Here is an 18335-nt window from a genome sequence, read left to right as displayed (position 1 = left end):
GTACAGGGTAAAAGGGATCTTGAAGAAGGAAGGCTATCACTCCATTTTGTAACGCCATGCCATACCCTGTGGATGGCGCTTAATTGGAGCCAATTTCCTCCTACAACAGGATAAAGGCCCAAAGCACAGCTCCAAACTCCCTGCCTGGATGGCAGGGAGCTTGGCCCCAGTGATGCACTCAGCCGTACACACTACCCTCTGTAACGCCTTGCCGTCGGATGCCAAGCAGTTGCCATACCAAGCGGTGATGCAGCCAGTCAAAATGCACTTAAAGGTGCAGCTGTAGAACTTTTTGAGGATCAGAGGGGCCCATTTCGAATCTTTTCAGTCTCCTGAGGGGGAAGAGGTGTTGTCGTGCCTTCTTCACAACTGTGTTGGTGTGTATGGACCATGATAATGGCGCTTAATTGGAGCCAATTTCCTCCTACAACAGGATAATGGCCCAAAGCACAGCTCCAAACTATGCAAGAACTATTTAGGGAAGAAGCAGTCAGCTGGTATTCTGTCTATAAAGGAGTGGCCAGCACAGTCACCGGAACTCAACCCTATTGAGCTGTTGTGGGAGAAGCTTGACCGTATGGTACATAAGAAGTGCCCATCAATCCAACTTGTGGGAGGTGCTTCAGGAAGCATGGGGTGAAATCTCTTCAGATTACCTCAACAAATTGACAACTAGAATGCTAAAGGTCTGCAAGGCTGCAATTGCTGCAAATGGAGGATTATTTGACGAAAGCAAAGTTTGAAAGACACAATTATTGTTTCAATTTAAATTATTATATATAACCTTGTTAACATCTTGACTGTATTTCCTATTCATTTTGCAAGTAATTTCATATATGTTCTCATGGAAAACAAGGACATTTCTAAGTGACCCCAAACTTTTGAACGGTAGTGTGGTTATTTTTCTTAATTAAAAAAAATGACAGAGGCCCTGAGGGTGCATCTCAATAGTCTATAACAAAAGACAGGCGACACTTAAGATACCAAGGAGGTTTGCCCAACTCTTCACCAGATTTGCCCATCCCCTCCCAAGAAAGGTTGGCTTTCGGAGCTTTCCTGTAATGGAAGGTGTAGGAGAATGTGGTATGGGAGAGACAATGGGAGAAGCCACATGACAGTTGAATTCCTTACAGTGTGGTTAACCATCTCATCAGTTATCTGGTCTTAGTCCCGCTTTACACACGCTCACAAACACACCACGCGAGCCAGGAAGTGTGGTCTTTTAGCCAAATACAGGAGTCACATTCCATCCGACACACCAGTATAGACAACACTGTCTCTCTTTGAGGGGAAGCTAGGCCTGCTCAGTGGGCACATGGGAGATAAGTATATGGTATTACACAGGTTTAATCATTACAGTGTATCGATTCAAATCATCATGTAATACTGTGGCGGAGAACAAAAGAAGGTGTTTTAGAGAGTTACAGGGAAATGCTGCTGGGAAATATTCAAAGTATCTTTTCCTGGTTCAGATACGTTTCCTTACTGACTGCAGTTCACTCAGTGTTTCCCTAGTTTTTTTGTTTTGTTTTTGGAAACACTGTCAAATCAAATGTATTTGTCACATGCTTCGTAAAGAACAGGTTTAGTTAAACAATTAAATGCTTACTTACGGGCCCTTCCCAATAATGCAGAGAGAAAAAAAATGGAAAAAATAATAAGACAAGAAATAAATACACAGTGAGGAATAAATACACACTGAGTAATGATAACTTGGCTATATACACGGGGTACCAGTACTGAGTTGATGTGCAGGGGTATGAAGTAATTCAGGTAGATATGTACATATAGGTAGGGAGGAAGTGACTAGGCAAGAGAACAGATAATAAACAGTACCAGCAGCTTATGTGATGAGTCAAAAGAGTTGGTGTAAAAAGGGTCAATGCAGATAGTTAAATAGTAAAGCAATAGCTACCCGGACTAACTATTTATCAGTTTTTATGGCTTGGGGATAGAAGCTGTTCGGGGTTCTGTTGATTCCAGACTTGGTACACCGGTACCGCTTGCTGTTCGGTGGCAGACAGAACACTCTATGACTTGAGTCTTCGACTATTTTTAGGGCTTTCCTCTGACACTGCCTGGTATAGAGGTCCTGGATGGCAGGGAGCTTGACCCCAGTGATGCAACTCAGCCGTACACACTACCCTCTGTAACGCCTTGCCGTCGGATGCCAAGCAGTTGCCATACCAAGCGGTGATGCAAGCCAGTCAAGATGCTCTTAAAGGTGCAGTTGTAGAACTTTTTGAGGATCAGAGGGGCCCATTCTGAATCTTTTCAGTCTCCTGAGGGGGAAGAGGTGTTGTCGTGCCTTCTTCACAACTGTGTTGGTGTGTATGGACCATGATAATTCCTTAGAGATGAGGACACAGTGGAACTAGAAGCTCTCGACCTGCTCCTCTACAGCCCCGTCGATGTGGATCGGGCCATGCTCGACTCCATGTCCTGTAATCTACAACCAGCTCCTTTGTCTTGTTGAGGGAGTGGTTGTTGCCCTGGTACCACACTGCCAGTTCACTGACCACCTCCCTACCTCCCTACACCTCCCTCCCTACAGTCTCATTGTCATCAGTGATCAGGCCAACCTCTGTCGTGTTGTCAGCAAACTTAATGATGGTATTGGAGCCGTGCTTGGCCATGCAGTCATGGTTGAACAAGGAGTACAGGAGGGGACTAAGCACGCACCCCTGAGAGGCCCCTGTCTTGAGGGTCAGCATCACGGATGTGGTGTTGCCTACCCTCAGCACAAGTCCAGGATCCAATTCCAGAGGGAGGTAGTCCCAGGGTCGTAGGGTACTGAGCTTAGTGATGAGCTTGAAGGACACAATGGTGTTGAATGCTGAGCTATAGTCAATGAACAGCATTCTCACGTAGGTGTTCCTCTTGCTCAGGTGGGAGAGAGCAGTGTGGAGTGCAATAACAATTGCGTCATCTGTGGATCTGTTGGAGTGGGTCCAGGGTATCTGGGATGCTGGTGTTGATGTGAGCTATGACCAGCCTTTCAAGGCTACGGGGCGATAGTCTTTTTTAATGTAAATTTTTTATTTTACCTTTATTTAACCAGGTAAGCTAGTTGAGAACAAGTTCTCATTTACATCTGCGACCTGGCCAAGATAAAGCAAAGCAGTGTGACACAAACAACAACAGAGTTACACATGGAATAAACAAGTGTACAGTCAACACAATAGAAGAAAAAATAGTCTATATACAGTGTGTGCAAATGGCGTGAGGAGGTAAGGCAATAAATAGGCCATAGTAGCAAATTAACACTGGAGTCATAGATGAGCAGATGATGTGCAAGTAGAAATACTGGTGTGCAAAAGGGCAGAAAAGTAAATAAAAACAATATGGGGATGAGGTAGATAGATTGAGTGGGCTATTTACAGATGGGTTATGTACAGCTGCAGCGATCGGTTAGCTGCTCAGATAGCTTATGTTTAAAGTTAGTGAGGGAAATATAATTTTCCAGCTTCAGCGATTTTTGCAATTCGTTCCAGTCATTGGCAGCAGAGAACTGGAAGGAAAGGCGGCCAAAGGAAGTTTTGGCTTTGGGGATGACCAGTGAGATACACCTGCTGGAGCGCGTGCTACGGATGGGTGTTGTTATCGTGATCAATGAGCTGAGATAAGGCGGAGCTTTACCTAGCAAAGACTTATAGATGACCTGGAGCCAGTGGGTCTGGCGATCAATATGTAGCGAGGGCCAGCCGACTAGAGCATACAGGTCGCAGTGGTGGGTGGTATTGGACTTTGCTGACAAAACGGATGGCCCTGTGATAGACTGCATCCAGTTTGCTGAGTATTGGAAGCTATTTTGTAAATGACATCGCCAAAGTCACGGATTGTTAGGATAGTCAGTTTTACGAGGGTATGTTTGGCGGCGTGTGTGAAGGAGGCTTTGTTGCGAAATTTTGGATTGGAGATGTTTAATATGAGTCTGGAAGGAGAGTTTACAGTCTAGCCAGACACCTAGGTATTTGTAGTTGTCCACATATTCTAAGTCAGAACTGTCCAGAGTAGTGATGGTAGGCGGGTGCGGGCTGCGAACGGTTGAAAAGCATTCATTTGATTTTACTAGAGTTTAAGAGCAGTTGAAGGCCACGGAAGGGATGTTGTATGGCATTGAAGCTCATTTGGAGGTTAGTTGACACAGTGTCCAAAGAAGGGCCAGAAGTATACAGAATGGTGTCGTCTGAGGTGGATCAGGGAATCACCAGCAGCAAGAGCGACATTGTTGATATAAACAGAGAAAAGAGTCGACCCAAGAATTGAACCCTGTGGCACCCCCATAGAGACTGCCAGAGGTCCGGACAACAGGCCCTCCGATTTGACACACTGATCTCTCTGATGTCTGAGAAGTAGTTGGTGAACCAGGCGAGGCAGTCATTTGAGAAACCAAGGCTGTTGAGTCTGCTGATAAGAATACGGTGATTGACAGAGTAAAAAGCCTTTGGCCAGGTCGATGATGACGACTGCACAGTACTGTCTTTTATCAATGGCGGTTATTATATCGTTTAGTACCTTGAGCGTGGCTGAGGTGCACCCGTGTCCAGCTCGGAAAACGGATTGCACAGCGGAGAAGGTACGGTGGGATTCGAAATGGTCAGTGATCTGTTTATTAACTTGGCTTTTGAAAACTTAGAAAGGCAGGGCAGGATGCATATAGGACTATAACAGTTTGGGTCTAGAGTGTCACCCCCTTTGAAGAGGGGGATGACCGCAGCAGCTTTCCAATCTTTAGGGATCTCGGATGATACGGAAGAGAGGTTGAACAGACTGGTAATAGGAGTTGCAACAATGGCGGCCGATAATTTTAGAAAGAGAGGATCCAGATTGTCTAACCCAGCTGATTTGTACGGGTCCAGGTTTTGCAGCTCTTTCAGAACATCTGCTTTCTGGATTTGGGTGAAGGAGAAGCTGGGGAGGCTTGGGCAAGTAGCTGGAGCTGTTGGCCCGGAGTTGGGGTAGCCAGGTAGAAAGCATGGCCAGCCGTAGAAATTCTCAATTATCGTGGATTTATCGGTGGAAAAGCATTCATTTAGACAGGTTACCTTTTCGTTCTTGGGCACAGGGACTATGGTGGTCTGCTTGAAATGTCAGTGAAGAGTACGCGTCCTGTTAATCCGTCACAGCCTTGTGAATGTTAACCTGTATAAAGGTCTTACTCACATCGGTTATGGAGAGTGAGATCACACTGTCGTCCGGAACAGTTGATGCTCTCATGCGTCACTATTTTTCATTTATGCTAAACTCATTCTGAATCAATAGGCTTTATAATTGTTTTCCCACATAAGACTTATGACTTATGTCCAGAATATCTTCTCCTTTTAGGCAAAATGTGTCCCACCTCAGTTGGTAATTGTTGATTTTTGTCTCTTTATGTGAGCGAGCGTCACAAGTTTAATCTGGTGACGTGCAACTTTGTCATGAAGTTAATATTTATTCTACTGTTAGATATAGTAACTGTTGCAAGGGTGACTGACAGACACACCTTACCGCCACCTTACATTATTGACCCACAACACATCCCTGCATCCAATGTCCCCTCAAATATTTTTCGGCAATGAGCAAATTTCAGGTCTGCAGAGCACAAACTTGAATGTTGTGAAAATAAATTCTGTGCAACTTCCAGCATGAGTTTACTGTGAACACTGAGGCTGTAGCTGCTTTAAGTTAGTTTCAGACAGTGGTCAAGTAGGCTACTGTGACTATTTGATCATCATGTAGATCTACCAGAGTGGCCTATCATAAAAAACAATGGAGAAAATACATCCCATTACATTTTGAAAATGGAAATAGCTGTTCTATCATTCAGTCTACAGTAGCAGCCATGTGTGGTGCCATGTGTGGTAAAAAAAAACATGTTGGCTTGACATGAACCTGTTTATGAACTTGTCCTTCAGACAAGGAAAAGGTTGTGTTGTTGTATACAAGAAACCACTTTCCAAAATAAAATGCATTATTATTCCCATATCATTTTTACAGAGACTCAGATAAATTACCCCCCTCTGCCTATTGGCAACTTAGCTTATTCCAAATACAGCAATAAAAAGCTCTTACCCAACTCTCTTTCAAAGATGTGTAGAAATGTACACGTTTTGTGCTCTTGTAGGAAGCATTGCACTCCTCAATTGCTAACTACAAATGATCTATAACTGGGCTAATAACTCACTAGCTAGCAAAGGTTATGAACAAATGTGCTCACGTGGCGTCATGCAGCTCTCACTTTGATCTCAAAACAAGCGCATCTACTCACTACCGCTCATGCTGTTAACACAGTCCAGTTCAAAGTAAATGGCACAGATCCATTTATGGCAATGGTCTATTTACATATAGGCCTACTGCAGCTCTGATTGGTAATGCCACACCGGTTTGTGTGGAGTATGGGCTGAGTCGTGTGTGTCAATGCATAGAATCCTACTCTGATCCGTTCTGCCTAGAACAAAATCTCTTGCATATTAGTTTGGAATACTAAGTCTTGAATAGTTTGTTTTTTGTTTTGGTATGTTGCATTGAAAGTGGATAATATTGCGTTGATTCGATCACAGTTCCCACAGTAAAGGGAAACGTTGATAGTGTCAACAAAGGGGGAAAACTCTAGAAAGTTGAATCTCGTGCTTCTCTGCACGGGCTGATATGTTTCTGCATGGCAGTCCTGGGGGAGTTTAGAGGGAACATTACCTGCAGCCATTATGTAGTTAATCTAACCTGGTTAGTTTAGTTAGGTGAAAGAGCATCGTGGGGAGGGAGCATCATGGCCTTCAATAGGCTTGTCTGTGCATATTGGTGATGAATTAAACAGGATAAAGCAAAAGCAGTGTTCTGTATTCATTTATAAGAAGCAATGATATTATCATGTCAAATATGTTTGTTTCAGTGTGGTTTCTATGGTTATAATGTTTGTATTGAAACACTTGTCAGCAATACACAACCTTCTCGTGACCGGGGATCATGAGAGTAAACCACCATTCCTTCCATCATTGGAGTTGTGACATTTCCCCTTACTGTTAAAATAAAGGGGAAATGTAATTTAAAGACACGACCCCATGTTTGAAGGTTTTCAAGGGAAAACAATATTCGCTTTCAGTCTTAACAAATAGGCAGTCTTATAGGAAGATGTCATGACATGTCTTAACTATGTGTTCAAGACATGAAATCTCATATCATGTGCCATAGTGTAGTTAACGACAGAGCTGGGAAAGAAGTTGTTTTCCCCTTTAAATTTACCCAAATAAAAATGGTGTGAAATAGAACAATGCAATTTTCCCAGCAGAAAATGTTTCATTTGAAAGTACACCATGTTTGTTTTCATCAGTCTTTACATTGTATTTGTATATGTCCTAATATTTGTTCATAATTTTGCACTGAATGTCCCTGTTCCCACTGCGATGACCTTAAATCTGTTAAATGTATTAACTTTCCTGTCACATTTTCTCTGCTTAACAAACGTGTGTGTACAGGAGTGTGTGTTTGAGGAGATCGAGGCCAAGCGGAGTGTCTTCCAGGTGGTGGAGAGTCATGTGGGAGAGGGAGTGATCCTCAGTAGCTCCACCTCCTGCCTGTTGCCTAGCAACATCTTCTCCCAGGTCCAGAACCGGAAGCGCTGCATTATATCTCACCCGGTCAGTACTGCGCTACCACAAACACCAAGCCTGTGTCCAATATGGCACCCTATACAGGGCACTACTTTTGGCCAAAACCCTGCACAGAATAGGGAACAGGATGCCATTTAAGATTTGCACCAGCTCTCTTTCTCCCTGTCCGAGCCAGAACCAAACTTTATGTTTGCACAAGAGAATGACCCATCCATTCCAGTTGTGGCATTTGTAACCTTCACGTTCTAACCCTTCTGTTACAACACTACATTTTATTGCACTCCAGTCCTTGTCTAGTCTTCCCCCAGTCTCCTAACAACTGGCTAACCACAGAAATTCCACCCTTATCATCACCTTGACGCTGAAACACAAACACGTGCAGTCCTTCTATGGCCGGAGAGAGACGAGTTCACCTTTACCTGGGAAAGTGAGCGTACGTGCATGTAGCCTAATCCCCCAATGGTTTTACCTCAGTGCCACTCCTATCAGAGAGGCCTTCACAGAGGACAATGTGTGAGATAATCCCTGCTCATCGATAGCCCCTGTGTGTTTAATGGCTTACAGAGTAATGCGGTCCAACATATTAGTTTCCTTCCCCTTGTCTCCTCTCCCTCATCTGCACTGATGTGAGGGAGCTGTACTAGTCTATGTCCACTGTATTTTTTATACATTTTTAATCATCTGGATTTATTTGCCCCCCCCCAGAAAATCAGCTCTAAGTGATTTTAATTTAAGAAATCTGCTCCCAAGTATTCCCACGCATAATAAAGAGACGTGATTGTTTACACATGTAAGCAAGGTTTGAAATGATTATAATTTAGTCAAATCTGTTTGGGCATCTTGCAGTCAATTTGCAGTCTACAAATTATTTGTAATAATTATGTTTCGGCCCGCAGCTGAATCTAGTTGATGATCCCTGGAATAGAGAAAATGACGAGGTGGTCTATTGATATGGAGATGTTCTCTCTGTTGTTGTTTTGAGCTGACGGGTTTCGCCCCCTACAGGTGAACCCGCCCTACTACGTGCGTCTGGTGGAGCTGGTGCCACACCCAGAGACGTTGGCGGGGGTGATGGACACTACCCACGCCCTGATGACTGCCGTAGGCCAGGCTCCCGTCAGGCTGAAGAAAGAGATTGACGGCTTCGCCCTAAACCGTGTGCAGTACGCCATCATCGCCGAGTCCTGGAGGCTGGTCAAGGTGGGAGGCAGACTGAATACTGTGCAACATACCCTCCTCTCTTATCACTGTATTGGTCTCTTCGGTAGTTGAGAACCAAGGGATTATGTATCATGAGTGGAGGTGGATTTGGCTGATGTTGACACTGGCCCTCAGACCTAGCAGCTTTGAACTTTGGATCCTTAATACCGGTAGTTCTGCTGATGGTCGTGTTTAAATAGGAGTGGAGGGGAAAGTGTCTGTCAGCTGCCTTCAGGTTTCCATGCTGTCTATCTAAAACTGTAACAATGGGGCTAAATGGACCTCCAGCTCTATATACCACCACACGGATGGAGGATGTGAAGGGATGAATCCTTCCTGGAGACACAGGCACTCAACTTAATTGATTGATTGATTTCATTGGGAGATGTGTTTGAGTTACATGTGCACATCTCAAGTCGAGATTCGTCCCGATGTGTTTTATATCCTAGTGCTTGTTTAAAGAGCTGAACTCTTAGGGCTGGTTTTCAGATCTGAGATTAAGCCTAGTCCTGGACTAAAAACAAGCTCAATGGAGAAATCTATTGAAAGTGCTTTTTAGTCCAGGAATACGATGAATCCCCATCACTTAATCACTCTGGTTTAACAGGCCTACTGTATGGAGAGCCAACAATGTCCCTTTGATTTTCTATTTACAATCCCACCCCGATAGACTATTGAACAGGTCATATCACTGTACCACCCTGATACTGAGGCTAATGCCTTGAATGGTACACCACTGTATTCTGCTGCAGGGAGGATAATGTGTAAGAAATCCCATCACTCATCCCAGTGTTGACAGAGAAAAGGGCTAATGGCAGCAATCTAGAGCTTACGTCAATCAGAGAGCTCTATTATCTCAGACAGAAGATCAACCACAGTCCCTCTGTCTTTGTCCGCACACAAATATAATGGAGCATTTACAATCCCCTGATTACAAAATGTTTTTTTTCTGTCTTTTTGGGGGGGGGGGGGTAGATTTACAATGGACTCCCCACATTCAGCTGCCTGACACAGTACGCTTTGTCTCTGCAGTACAGTTACAGTACACCTGTATCAGATGCTCCCGGACCGGTCTGAACTGGTCTCCCAGACCCATCCAGCCCTCACGGCTCGGGTACTGCTATCATGTAAAAAAAACAGTAGCTATCCAGGACAAGAGAAGCACTTACAGCAGGAGCTGCTTTTGCCACAAGAGCAGGCTAGGAATCAGCCAAAATATACATTTTTACAAAAACCACAGCTGTTTGTATGTAACCTTTACACTCAGTACAGTTAACGAGGCGTCATGCATTATGTTTATGTCTTGGTATGCAATAGCCTACCAACCTCCTCTCATTTTCACTCAAATGGACTGTGTGGGTAGAGTGAGCCAAGAGTGAGAAAGCTGTGGAAACTGTCTTAATAGGGGGGTGTGGAGACAGTAAGGGGAAGATGTGTCCTTGTGAAAAGCCTGGCCATTGACGGGACAGAACTAGAGACCGTTTCAAGGTGACCAGTCAGTCAGTCACCCTGCTTGCCTTAATCTCTACTCTGTCAACACAGGCACCGACACCATGACTGTTTTTCCACTGGCTGGCCTGGGCAGATGATAAGAAAACGAGAGAGCAGAGTGGTTGTGTGTGTGTATGAGGATGTGACGGGTGCCTAGTTTTGGTAAGGCTGTGGTTGAGTTGAGAGTTGCACAGATTGAAGATGAAGCCTTTGAGGGCAGCGGTGTCTGCAGGCTTCAGCCATCACCTGGTTCAACAAACTTTCTCCATTCCTGTTGGCCTCCTGTAATCTCCTCGTGGTTATTACAGTAGCGTCTTTGTAAAGTGAAGTATTTATTGATGTGAACCCTGGACTGTATGATGTGAACAGTGAATTGTAAGACTTTCCATGTGGTGACAGTGTCACTTCCCTATCCTGGTCATCCATATCAGCAGAAAGAGAGCTAAGGTTTCCCAATAATATCATTTCCACATTCTTAAGGGAAGTGAAAGCACAAATCCTTGCAGATGTATGTTACAAAGAGCAAAGATCAGAATCACATGGTAAGGAGTGCTGAAGTCACTTTGTCAGGTCACTGTCACTCATTTGGCGACTCCAATTAGCATTGATCTTCGTGACCGTTAAGAGTCAATGGACCCCTACCCCAGAGGAGAATTCTTCTACTTCCACGGTCTTCCTTGACCTGAAGCATACAACAACAGGGTTTACATCCCAGTTGAATGCACACAGACCATCAGAACAGGCCGACATACTCCATTCAGTTTGTATGTGCATTAGTGTGTAACACTGAAGTTTCTTTAAAGAGTTACCCAGATGGGTTAAGTGAGCCTTCAGAGTGAAAAATCACAGCTCTCGTGAGCTCAGTCAGTCCACTCAACAAAGCGGTGTGGTCACGCTCCAATGGAGTCTGTTACTGAGAATGCCGGTGTTGTTTTTAGTTCAGAGAAACAGTGCAGGGAACTGAGCGTCTTCACCTTGCATCCATTCCCCACGCCCTATACATCCTATCTATGTGTAGATATTTACATCTTTACACTGCCCTGTAGAAATTCAGACGCATGTCTTTATGACATTCCTTACTAAAACAGTGCAGGCAGTGATTTGTACTTCCTTCTGGTTAAGGCTGGCCATATAGGTGCACCAGATTACCTACTCTGCATTAGGCCGAAGAGCATGTCCTCTAGCTAGTGATTTATATGGGGTAATGTTTAGTATCCCAGTATTGACTGAACATGACTGGCAGTTAAAGAAGTTGTATGGAACCTTTGTGGAGGAATAGTGCTATACTTAAGCAATACGCCCTGACGAGGTGTGGTATATGTCCAATACCATGGCTAAAGGGCTGTTCTTAAGCATGATGCAACGCAGAGTAAAGCCAGCATCAACTCAGCCTTTACCTAGATACACACATCTCATGCATGACAATGTAAGCTCACTGAGTGCGTCTCACTCTGATGTCACAGTTTAGGAATCTGGTCTATTCTGCATGGTTTGTCCTCTCATTTCGTCATAAGCTGGAAACGTGTTATACTGTACTGTTAACACCAAGGGGTTGGGCTACCTGGTAACTAATAGGAAATGATATGGCATCTATAGAAATGTACTAGTCACATAGCCTACGTAGAATAATTCTACTTAGGTGGTAACTACCTGGTATCTAGAGGTGCCCTCCCAAAAGAAAAATTCTTAATATGTTATAATTTTATCTTGTAAGTAGATAGGCCTACCTGGTCATTGCTGTAAAATGTTCAGAAAGCTGAGTGTTATGGTCTTATGTAGGCTTAATAATGGAGAGTTCAAGTGAAGTGTCACTAATATTACATAGACAGACACACAGAACATGGCCTTTGAGTCCAAGCCAGCGTGGGAAAGCGGAGTGGCTGAGAAGACAGCCGGTAGCTCCCGGTGATTACAGCAGAGGAAAGCCCCCCCGCCCCCGCCTGGACGCCGTCTCGCGATGCCAAGATAACGGGCCCGTTGTTGGCCCGCAGGAAGCGAACAAAGACGACCCTGTCCCCGTTCCCCTCTACTCTCTAGATCTGTGTGCAAGCTTTGATTTCGCCCTGGTTAGCCAACAGGTATCTGTTGAGCAGTAATCTGAATGGAGAACAGCAGGCCCTGTCCCAGGCCTGGCACTGCCCTCACAGCCTCCTCTGTACCCTCCCATTATCCTGGGACACCGAATGGGATGATTGGGGAAACCCAATCTGGTGGGAGTAGCCTTAATGCTGCTCTACTCTGGTGAGATGAAATAAGAAGGGTATTCTAGTCTACTGCTCCCTCAGCGCTCATGACAGACTGACAAGTCGTTGGTGGGCAGGTAGAGCACTTCAGTGGGGGGGGGGTCTTGAGTCTTTTGTTGAATCTGAGTTCATTGCTTCCTCTCGTTTCAGGACGGTGTCATTTCAGTCAAGGACATTGACCTGGTGATGTCAGAGGGGCTGGGAATGCGTTACGCATTTATTGGTCCCATGGAAACCATGCACCTCAACGCACCTGAAGGTCAGTTCCTCCTTTTGACTTACACAAAGAGAGAACGCCCCCAAAGAATAAATATTTATATACTGTCCTCTTTGTCCTGTGTGATTGTGACAAATTAACAATGTACGATGGTCAGATGGTTGTGTGAAGGGCAGAGTTTATGACCAGACCATGATATTAGGATTGAGGTTGCTCTGCCAGACCCTGAAAGCTGATAAAAGGAGGGGGAACTGTGGCTACCATCACATGTCTCAGTACCCTCATACCATATAATTTCACCACCAATCCAAGATGGCGTAGCAGTCAGGCGTCTTTGTCTTCGTCTTGTCCCTTGTATATCTTTTTTCTTTGCATAGATTTTTTTTTTTTAATTTTCTCAACTTCAACATACTCTCCTGCAACCCGCCTCACCCAATGTGGTATGGATCTGCTATTTTCTTTACTTTAGAACCGGAACCCTCAACAGAAGCTAGCCAGCTAACTAACTACTAGCTAGTAACTACTAGCTAGCCACTGCTAGCGGTCATCAGCTAACCTTTATCCCGGACAACTACTGCCAGTCTGCACAGTGCGATTCAACCCAGAGCATATCGGACTTCTTCTTCTCCATATCTCCAGATTCCTACCGCAAGCTCTGAACTTTTTCACCTGGATCATCGCAGCTAGCCAGCTGCTATCTGAGTGTTTACTCCTGGCTAACGTTTCTGTCCCGAAGCAAGCACCAATTAGCCTGGAGCTAGCCTATGCTAGGCCCATTTCCCGGCTAGCTGAAGAGGTCCATCAGCCAATTTCTTGGGCTACTATACCTATTTTGCCAATTGGCCTGGACCCTTTTACTACACGGAGCCCTTCTGATCCATCACGACTGGTCTGCCGACGTAACTGCTCCATCGCGATGTCCCTCTAAGGCCCTTCTGCTAGCCCCGGCCCTCTAACTGTCTGAATCGCCGTGCCTCCAGCTCGCCTAGCTACTCACTAGACCCTATGATCACTTGGCTACACATGCCTCTCCCTAATGTCAATATTCCCTGCCCATTGCTGTTTTGGTTAGTGATTATTGTTTTATTTCACTGTAGAGCCTCCAGCCCTGCTCAATATGCCTTAGCTAAGCCATTTGTCCCACCTCCCACACATGCGGTGACCTCACCTGGTTTACATGGTGTCTCTAGAGACAATACCTCTCTCATTGCCACTCAATGCCTAGGTTTACCTCCACTGTATTCACATCCTACCGTACCTTTTGTCTGTACATTATGCCTTGAATCTATTCTACCGCGCCCAGAAACCTGCTCCTTTTACTCTCTGTTCCGAATGTACTAGACGACCAATTCTTATAGCCGTTAGCCGTACCCTTATCCTACTGTTCCTCTGGTGATGTAGTGGTTAATCCAAGCCTTGGTTTCATGCACGTTAACACTAGAAGCCTCCTCCCTAAGTTTGTTTTATTCACTGCTTTAGCACACTCTGCCAACCCAGATATCCTAGCCGTGTCTGAATCCTGGCTTAGGAAGGCCAACAAAAAACCTTACATTTCCATCCCTTACTAACATTTTCCGACAAGATAGAACTGCCAAAGGGGGCGGAGTTGCAATCTACTGTAGAGAGAGCCTGCAGAGTTCTGTCTTACTATCCAGGTCTGTGCCCAAACAATTTGAGCTTCTACTTTTTTTACCTTTCCAGAAACAAGTCTCTCACTGTTGCCGCTTGCTATAGACCACCTTCTTCCCCCAGCTGTGCCCTGGACACCATATGTGAATTGATTGTCCCTCATCTATCTTCAGAGCTCGTGCTGTTAGGTGACCTAAACTGGGACATGCTTAACACCCCAGCCATCCTACAATCTAAGCTTGATGCCCTCAATCTCACACAAGTTATCAATGAACCTACCAGTTACAACCCCAAATCCGTAAACACGGGCACCCTCATAGATATTATCCTAACCAACCTGCCCTCCAAATACACCTCTGCTGTCTTCAACCAGGATCTCAGCGATCATTGCCTGCATCCGTAATGGGTCTGCGGACAAACGACCACCCCTCATCACTGTCAAACGCTCCCTAAAACACGTTAGCAAGCAGGCCTTTATAATCGACCTGGCCTGGGTATCCTGGAAGGATATTGACCTCACTCCGTCAGTAGAGGATGCCTGGTTATTCTTTAAAAGTGCTTTCCTCACCATCTTAAATAAGGTCACTCCAGACCTGACTGCCCTGGACCAGCACAAAAACATCCTGTGGCGTACTGCATAAGCATCGAATAGCCCCCGCGATATGCAACTTTTCAGGGAAGTTAGGAACCAATGTACACAGGCAGTTAGGAAAGCAAAGGCTAGCTTTTTCAAGCAGAAATTTGCATCCTGTAGCACAAACTCCAAAAAGTTCTGGGACACTGTAAAGTCCATGGAGAATAAGAGCACCTCCTCCCAGCTGCCCACTGCACTGAGGCTAGGAAACACTGTCACCATCGATAAATCGACACTATGCAATCTGGTTTCCGAGCTGGTCATGGGTGCACCTCAGCCACGCTCAAGGTCCTAAACTATATCATAACCGCCATCGATAGACAATACTGTGCAGCTGTATTCATCGACCTGGCCAAAGGCTTTCGACTCTGTCAATCACCACATTCTTAACGGCAGACTCAACAGCCTTGGTTTCTCAAATGACTGCCTTGCCTGGTTCACCAACTACTTCTCAGACAGAGCTCAGTGTGTCAAATCGGAGGGCCTGTTGTCAGGACCTCTGGCAGTCTCTATGGGGGTGCCACAGGGTTCAATTCTCGGGCCGACTCTTTTCTCTGTATACATCAATGATGTCGCTCTTGCTGCTGGCGATTCTCTGATCCACCTCTACGCAGATGACACCATTCTGTATACTTCTGGCCCTTCTTTGGACACTGTGTTAACTAACCTCCAGACAAGCTTCAATGCCATACAACTCTCCTTCCGTGGCCTCCAACTGCTCTTAAATGAAAGTAAAAGTAAATGCATGCTCTTCAACCGATCGCTGCCCGCACCTGCCCGCCCGTCCAGCATCGTTACTCTGGACGGTTCTGACTTAGAATATGTGGACAACTACAAATACCTAGGTGTCTGGTGAGACTGTAATCTCTCGTTCCAGACTCACATTAAGCATCTCCAATCTACAATCTAGAATCGGCTTCCTATTTCGCAACAAAGCATCCTTCACTCATGATGCCAAACACACCCTCGTAAAACTGACTATCCCGCCGATCCTTGACTTTGACGATGTCATTTACAAACTAGCCTCCAACACTCTACTCAACAAATTGGATGCAGTCTATCACAGTGCCATCAATTTTGTCACCAAAGCCCCATATACTACCCACCACTGCGACCTGTATGCTCTCGTTGGCTGGCCCTCGCTTCATACTCGTCCAAACCCCACTGGCTCCAGGTCATCTAAGTCTTTTCTAGGTAAAGCCCAGCCTTATCTCAGCTCACTGGTCACCATAGCAGCACCCACCCGTATCACACGCTCCAGCGGGTATTTTTCACTGGTCACCCCCAAAGCCAATTCCTTCTTTGGCTGCCTTTCCTTCCAGTTCTCTGCTGCCAATGACTGGAACGAATTGCAAAAATCACTAAAGCTGGAGACTCATATCTCCCTCACTAGCTTTAAGCACCAGCTGTCAGAGCAGCTCACAGAACATTGCACCTGTACATACCCAATCTGTAAATAGCCCAACCAACTACCTCATCCCCATACTGTTCTTTAAAAAAAATGTTTTGCTTCTTTGCAGTATCTCTACTTGTACATTCATCTTCTGCACATCTATCACTCGTGTTTAACTGCTATATTGTAATTATTTCACCACTATGGCCTATTTGCCTTATACCTCCCTTATCTTACCTCATTTGCACACACTGCATATAGACTTTTTCTATTGTGTTATTGACTGTATGTTTGTTTATTCCATGTGTAACTCTGTGTTGTTTGTGTCGCACTTTGATTTATCTTGGCCAGGTCGCAGTTGTAAATGAGAACTTGTTCTCAACTAGGCTACCTGGTTAAATAAAGGTGAAATAAAAATGAATAAATAAAAATATATTGGTGGATGACGTGGGTGTGTGTTTTAGAGAGAGAGAGTGGGTGGTTGCGTGTGTGTGTGTATGTGCGTGCGCCCACGAGTGATTCTCTGAGAGTCTGAAACATCAAGTAGATGGAGAATATGAAAGGGCATTGTGAACACTAGAAGTTGACCCTGCTCTAGCAGCACCACCGTGATCAGAGAGAGAGAACACTTTGACAGAACAGAGAGAACACGGTTGACAGGAGAGAGAGAACGCATTTGACAGGATAGAGAGAGCACGGTTGACAGAACAGAGGGAACACGGTTGACAGAAGAGAGAGAACACGGTTGACAGAAGAGAGAGAACACGGTTGACAGAACAGAGGGAACACGGTTGACAGAACAGAGGGAACACGGTTGACAGAACAGAGGGAACACGGTTGACAGAACAGAGGGAACACGGTTGACAGAACAGAGGGAACACGGTTGACAGAACAGAGGGAACACGGTTGACAGAACAGAGGGAACACGGTTGACAGAACAGAGGGAACACGGTTGACAGAACAGAGGGAACACGGTTGACAGAACAGAGGGAACACGGTTGACAGAACAGAGAGAACACGGTTGACAGAACAGAGGGAACACGGTTGACAGAACAGAGGGAACACGGTTGACAGAAGAGAGAGAACGCGTTTGACAGAAGAGAGAACGCGTTTGACAGGAGAGAGAGAACGCGTTTGACAGAAGAGAGAGAACGCGTTTGACAGGAGAGAGAGAACGCGTTTGACAGGAGAGAGAGAACGCGTTTGACAGGAGAGAGAGAACGCGTTTGACAGGAGAGAGAGAACGCGTTGACAGAAGAGAGAGAACGTGTTGACAGAGAGAGAGAGAACGTGTTGACAGAAGAGAGAGAACGCGTTGACAGAAGAGAGAGAACGTGTTGACAGAAGAGCGAGAGTGCGTTGACAGAAGAGAGAGAACTCGTTGACAGAAAGAGAGAATGCGCTGACAGAAGGGAGAGAATGCGCTGACAGAAGAGAGAGAATGCGCTGACAGAAGAGAGAATGCGCTGACAGAAGAGAGAGAATGCGCTGACAGAAGAGAGAGAACTCGTTGACAGAAAGAGCGAGAGCGCGTTGACAGAAGAGAGAACTCGTTGACAGAAAGAGAGCGCGTTGACAGAAGAGCGAGAGCGCGTTGACAGAAGAGAGAGAACTCGTTGACAGAAGAGAGAACGCGTTGACAGAAGAGAGAGAACGCGTTGACAGAAGAGCGAGAGCGCGTTGACAGAAGAGAGAGAACTCGTTGACAGAAAGAGAGAATGCGCTGACAGAAGGGAGAGAATGCGCTGACAGAAGGGAGAGAATGCGCTGACAGAAGAGAGAGAATGCGTTGACAGAAGAGAGAGAATGCGCTGACAGAAGAGAGAATGCGCTGACAGAAGAGAGAGAATGCGCTGACAGAAGAGAGAGAATGCGCTGACAGAAGAGAGAGAATGCGCTGACAGAAGAGAGAGAATGCGTTGACGGAAGAGAGAGA

The 18335-nt window shown here is 45.5% G+C and overlaps 1 protein-coding gene across 1 annotated transcript in view; it reads left to right on the top strand.

The window, feature by feature from the left end:
• cryl1 (crystallin, lambda 1) overlaps positions 1-18335 on the top strand; it is a 32465-nt gene that overhangs the window by 7513 nt on the left and 6617 nt on the right. Inside the window, exons 4-6 of the mRNA XM_029638934.2 lie at positions 7458-7619; positions 8598-8792; positions 12677-12785. Of these exons, the coding sequence (XP_029494794.1) occupies positions 7458-7619; positions 8598-8792; positions 12677-12785 (466 nt within the window). The remainder of the gene's footprint in view (positions 1-7457; positions 7620-8597; positions 8793-12676; positions 12786-18335) is intronic.

Source organism: Oncorhynchus nerka, linkage group LG3, assembly GCF_034236695.1.
Source record: "Oncorhynchus nerka isolate Pitt River linkage group LG3, Oner_Uvic_2.0, whole genome shotgun sequence".
Taxonomy (NCBI): Eukaryota; Metazoa; Chordata; class Actinopteri; order Salmoniformes; family Salmonidae; genus Oncorhynchus; species Oncorhynchus nerka.
Note: the sequence above shows the minus strand (reverse complement) of the source record. Positions and strands in the feature narration are given on the sequence as shown.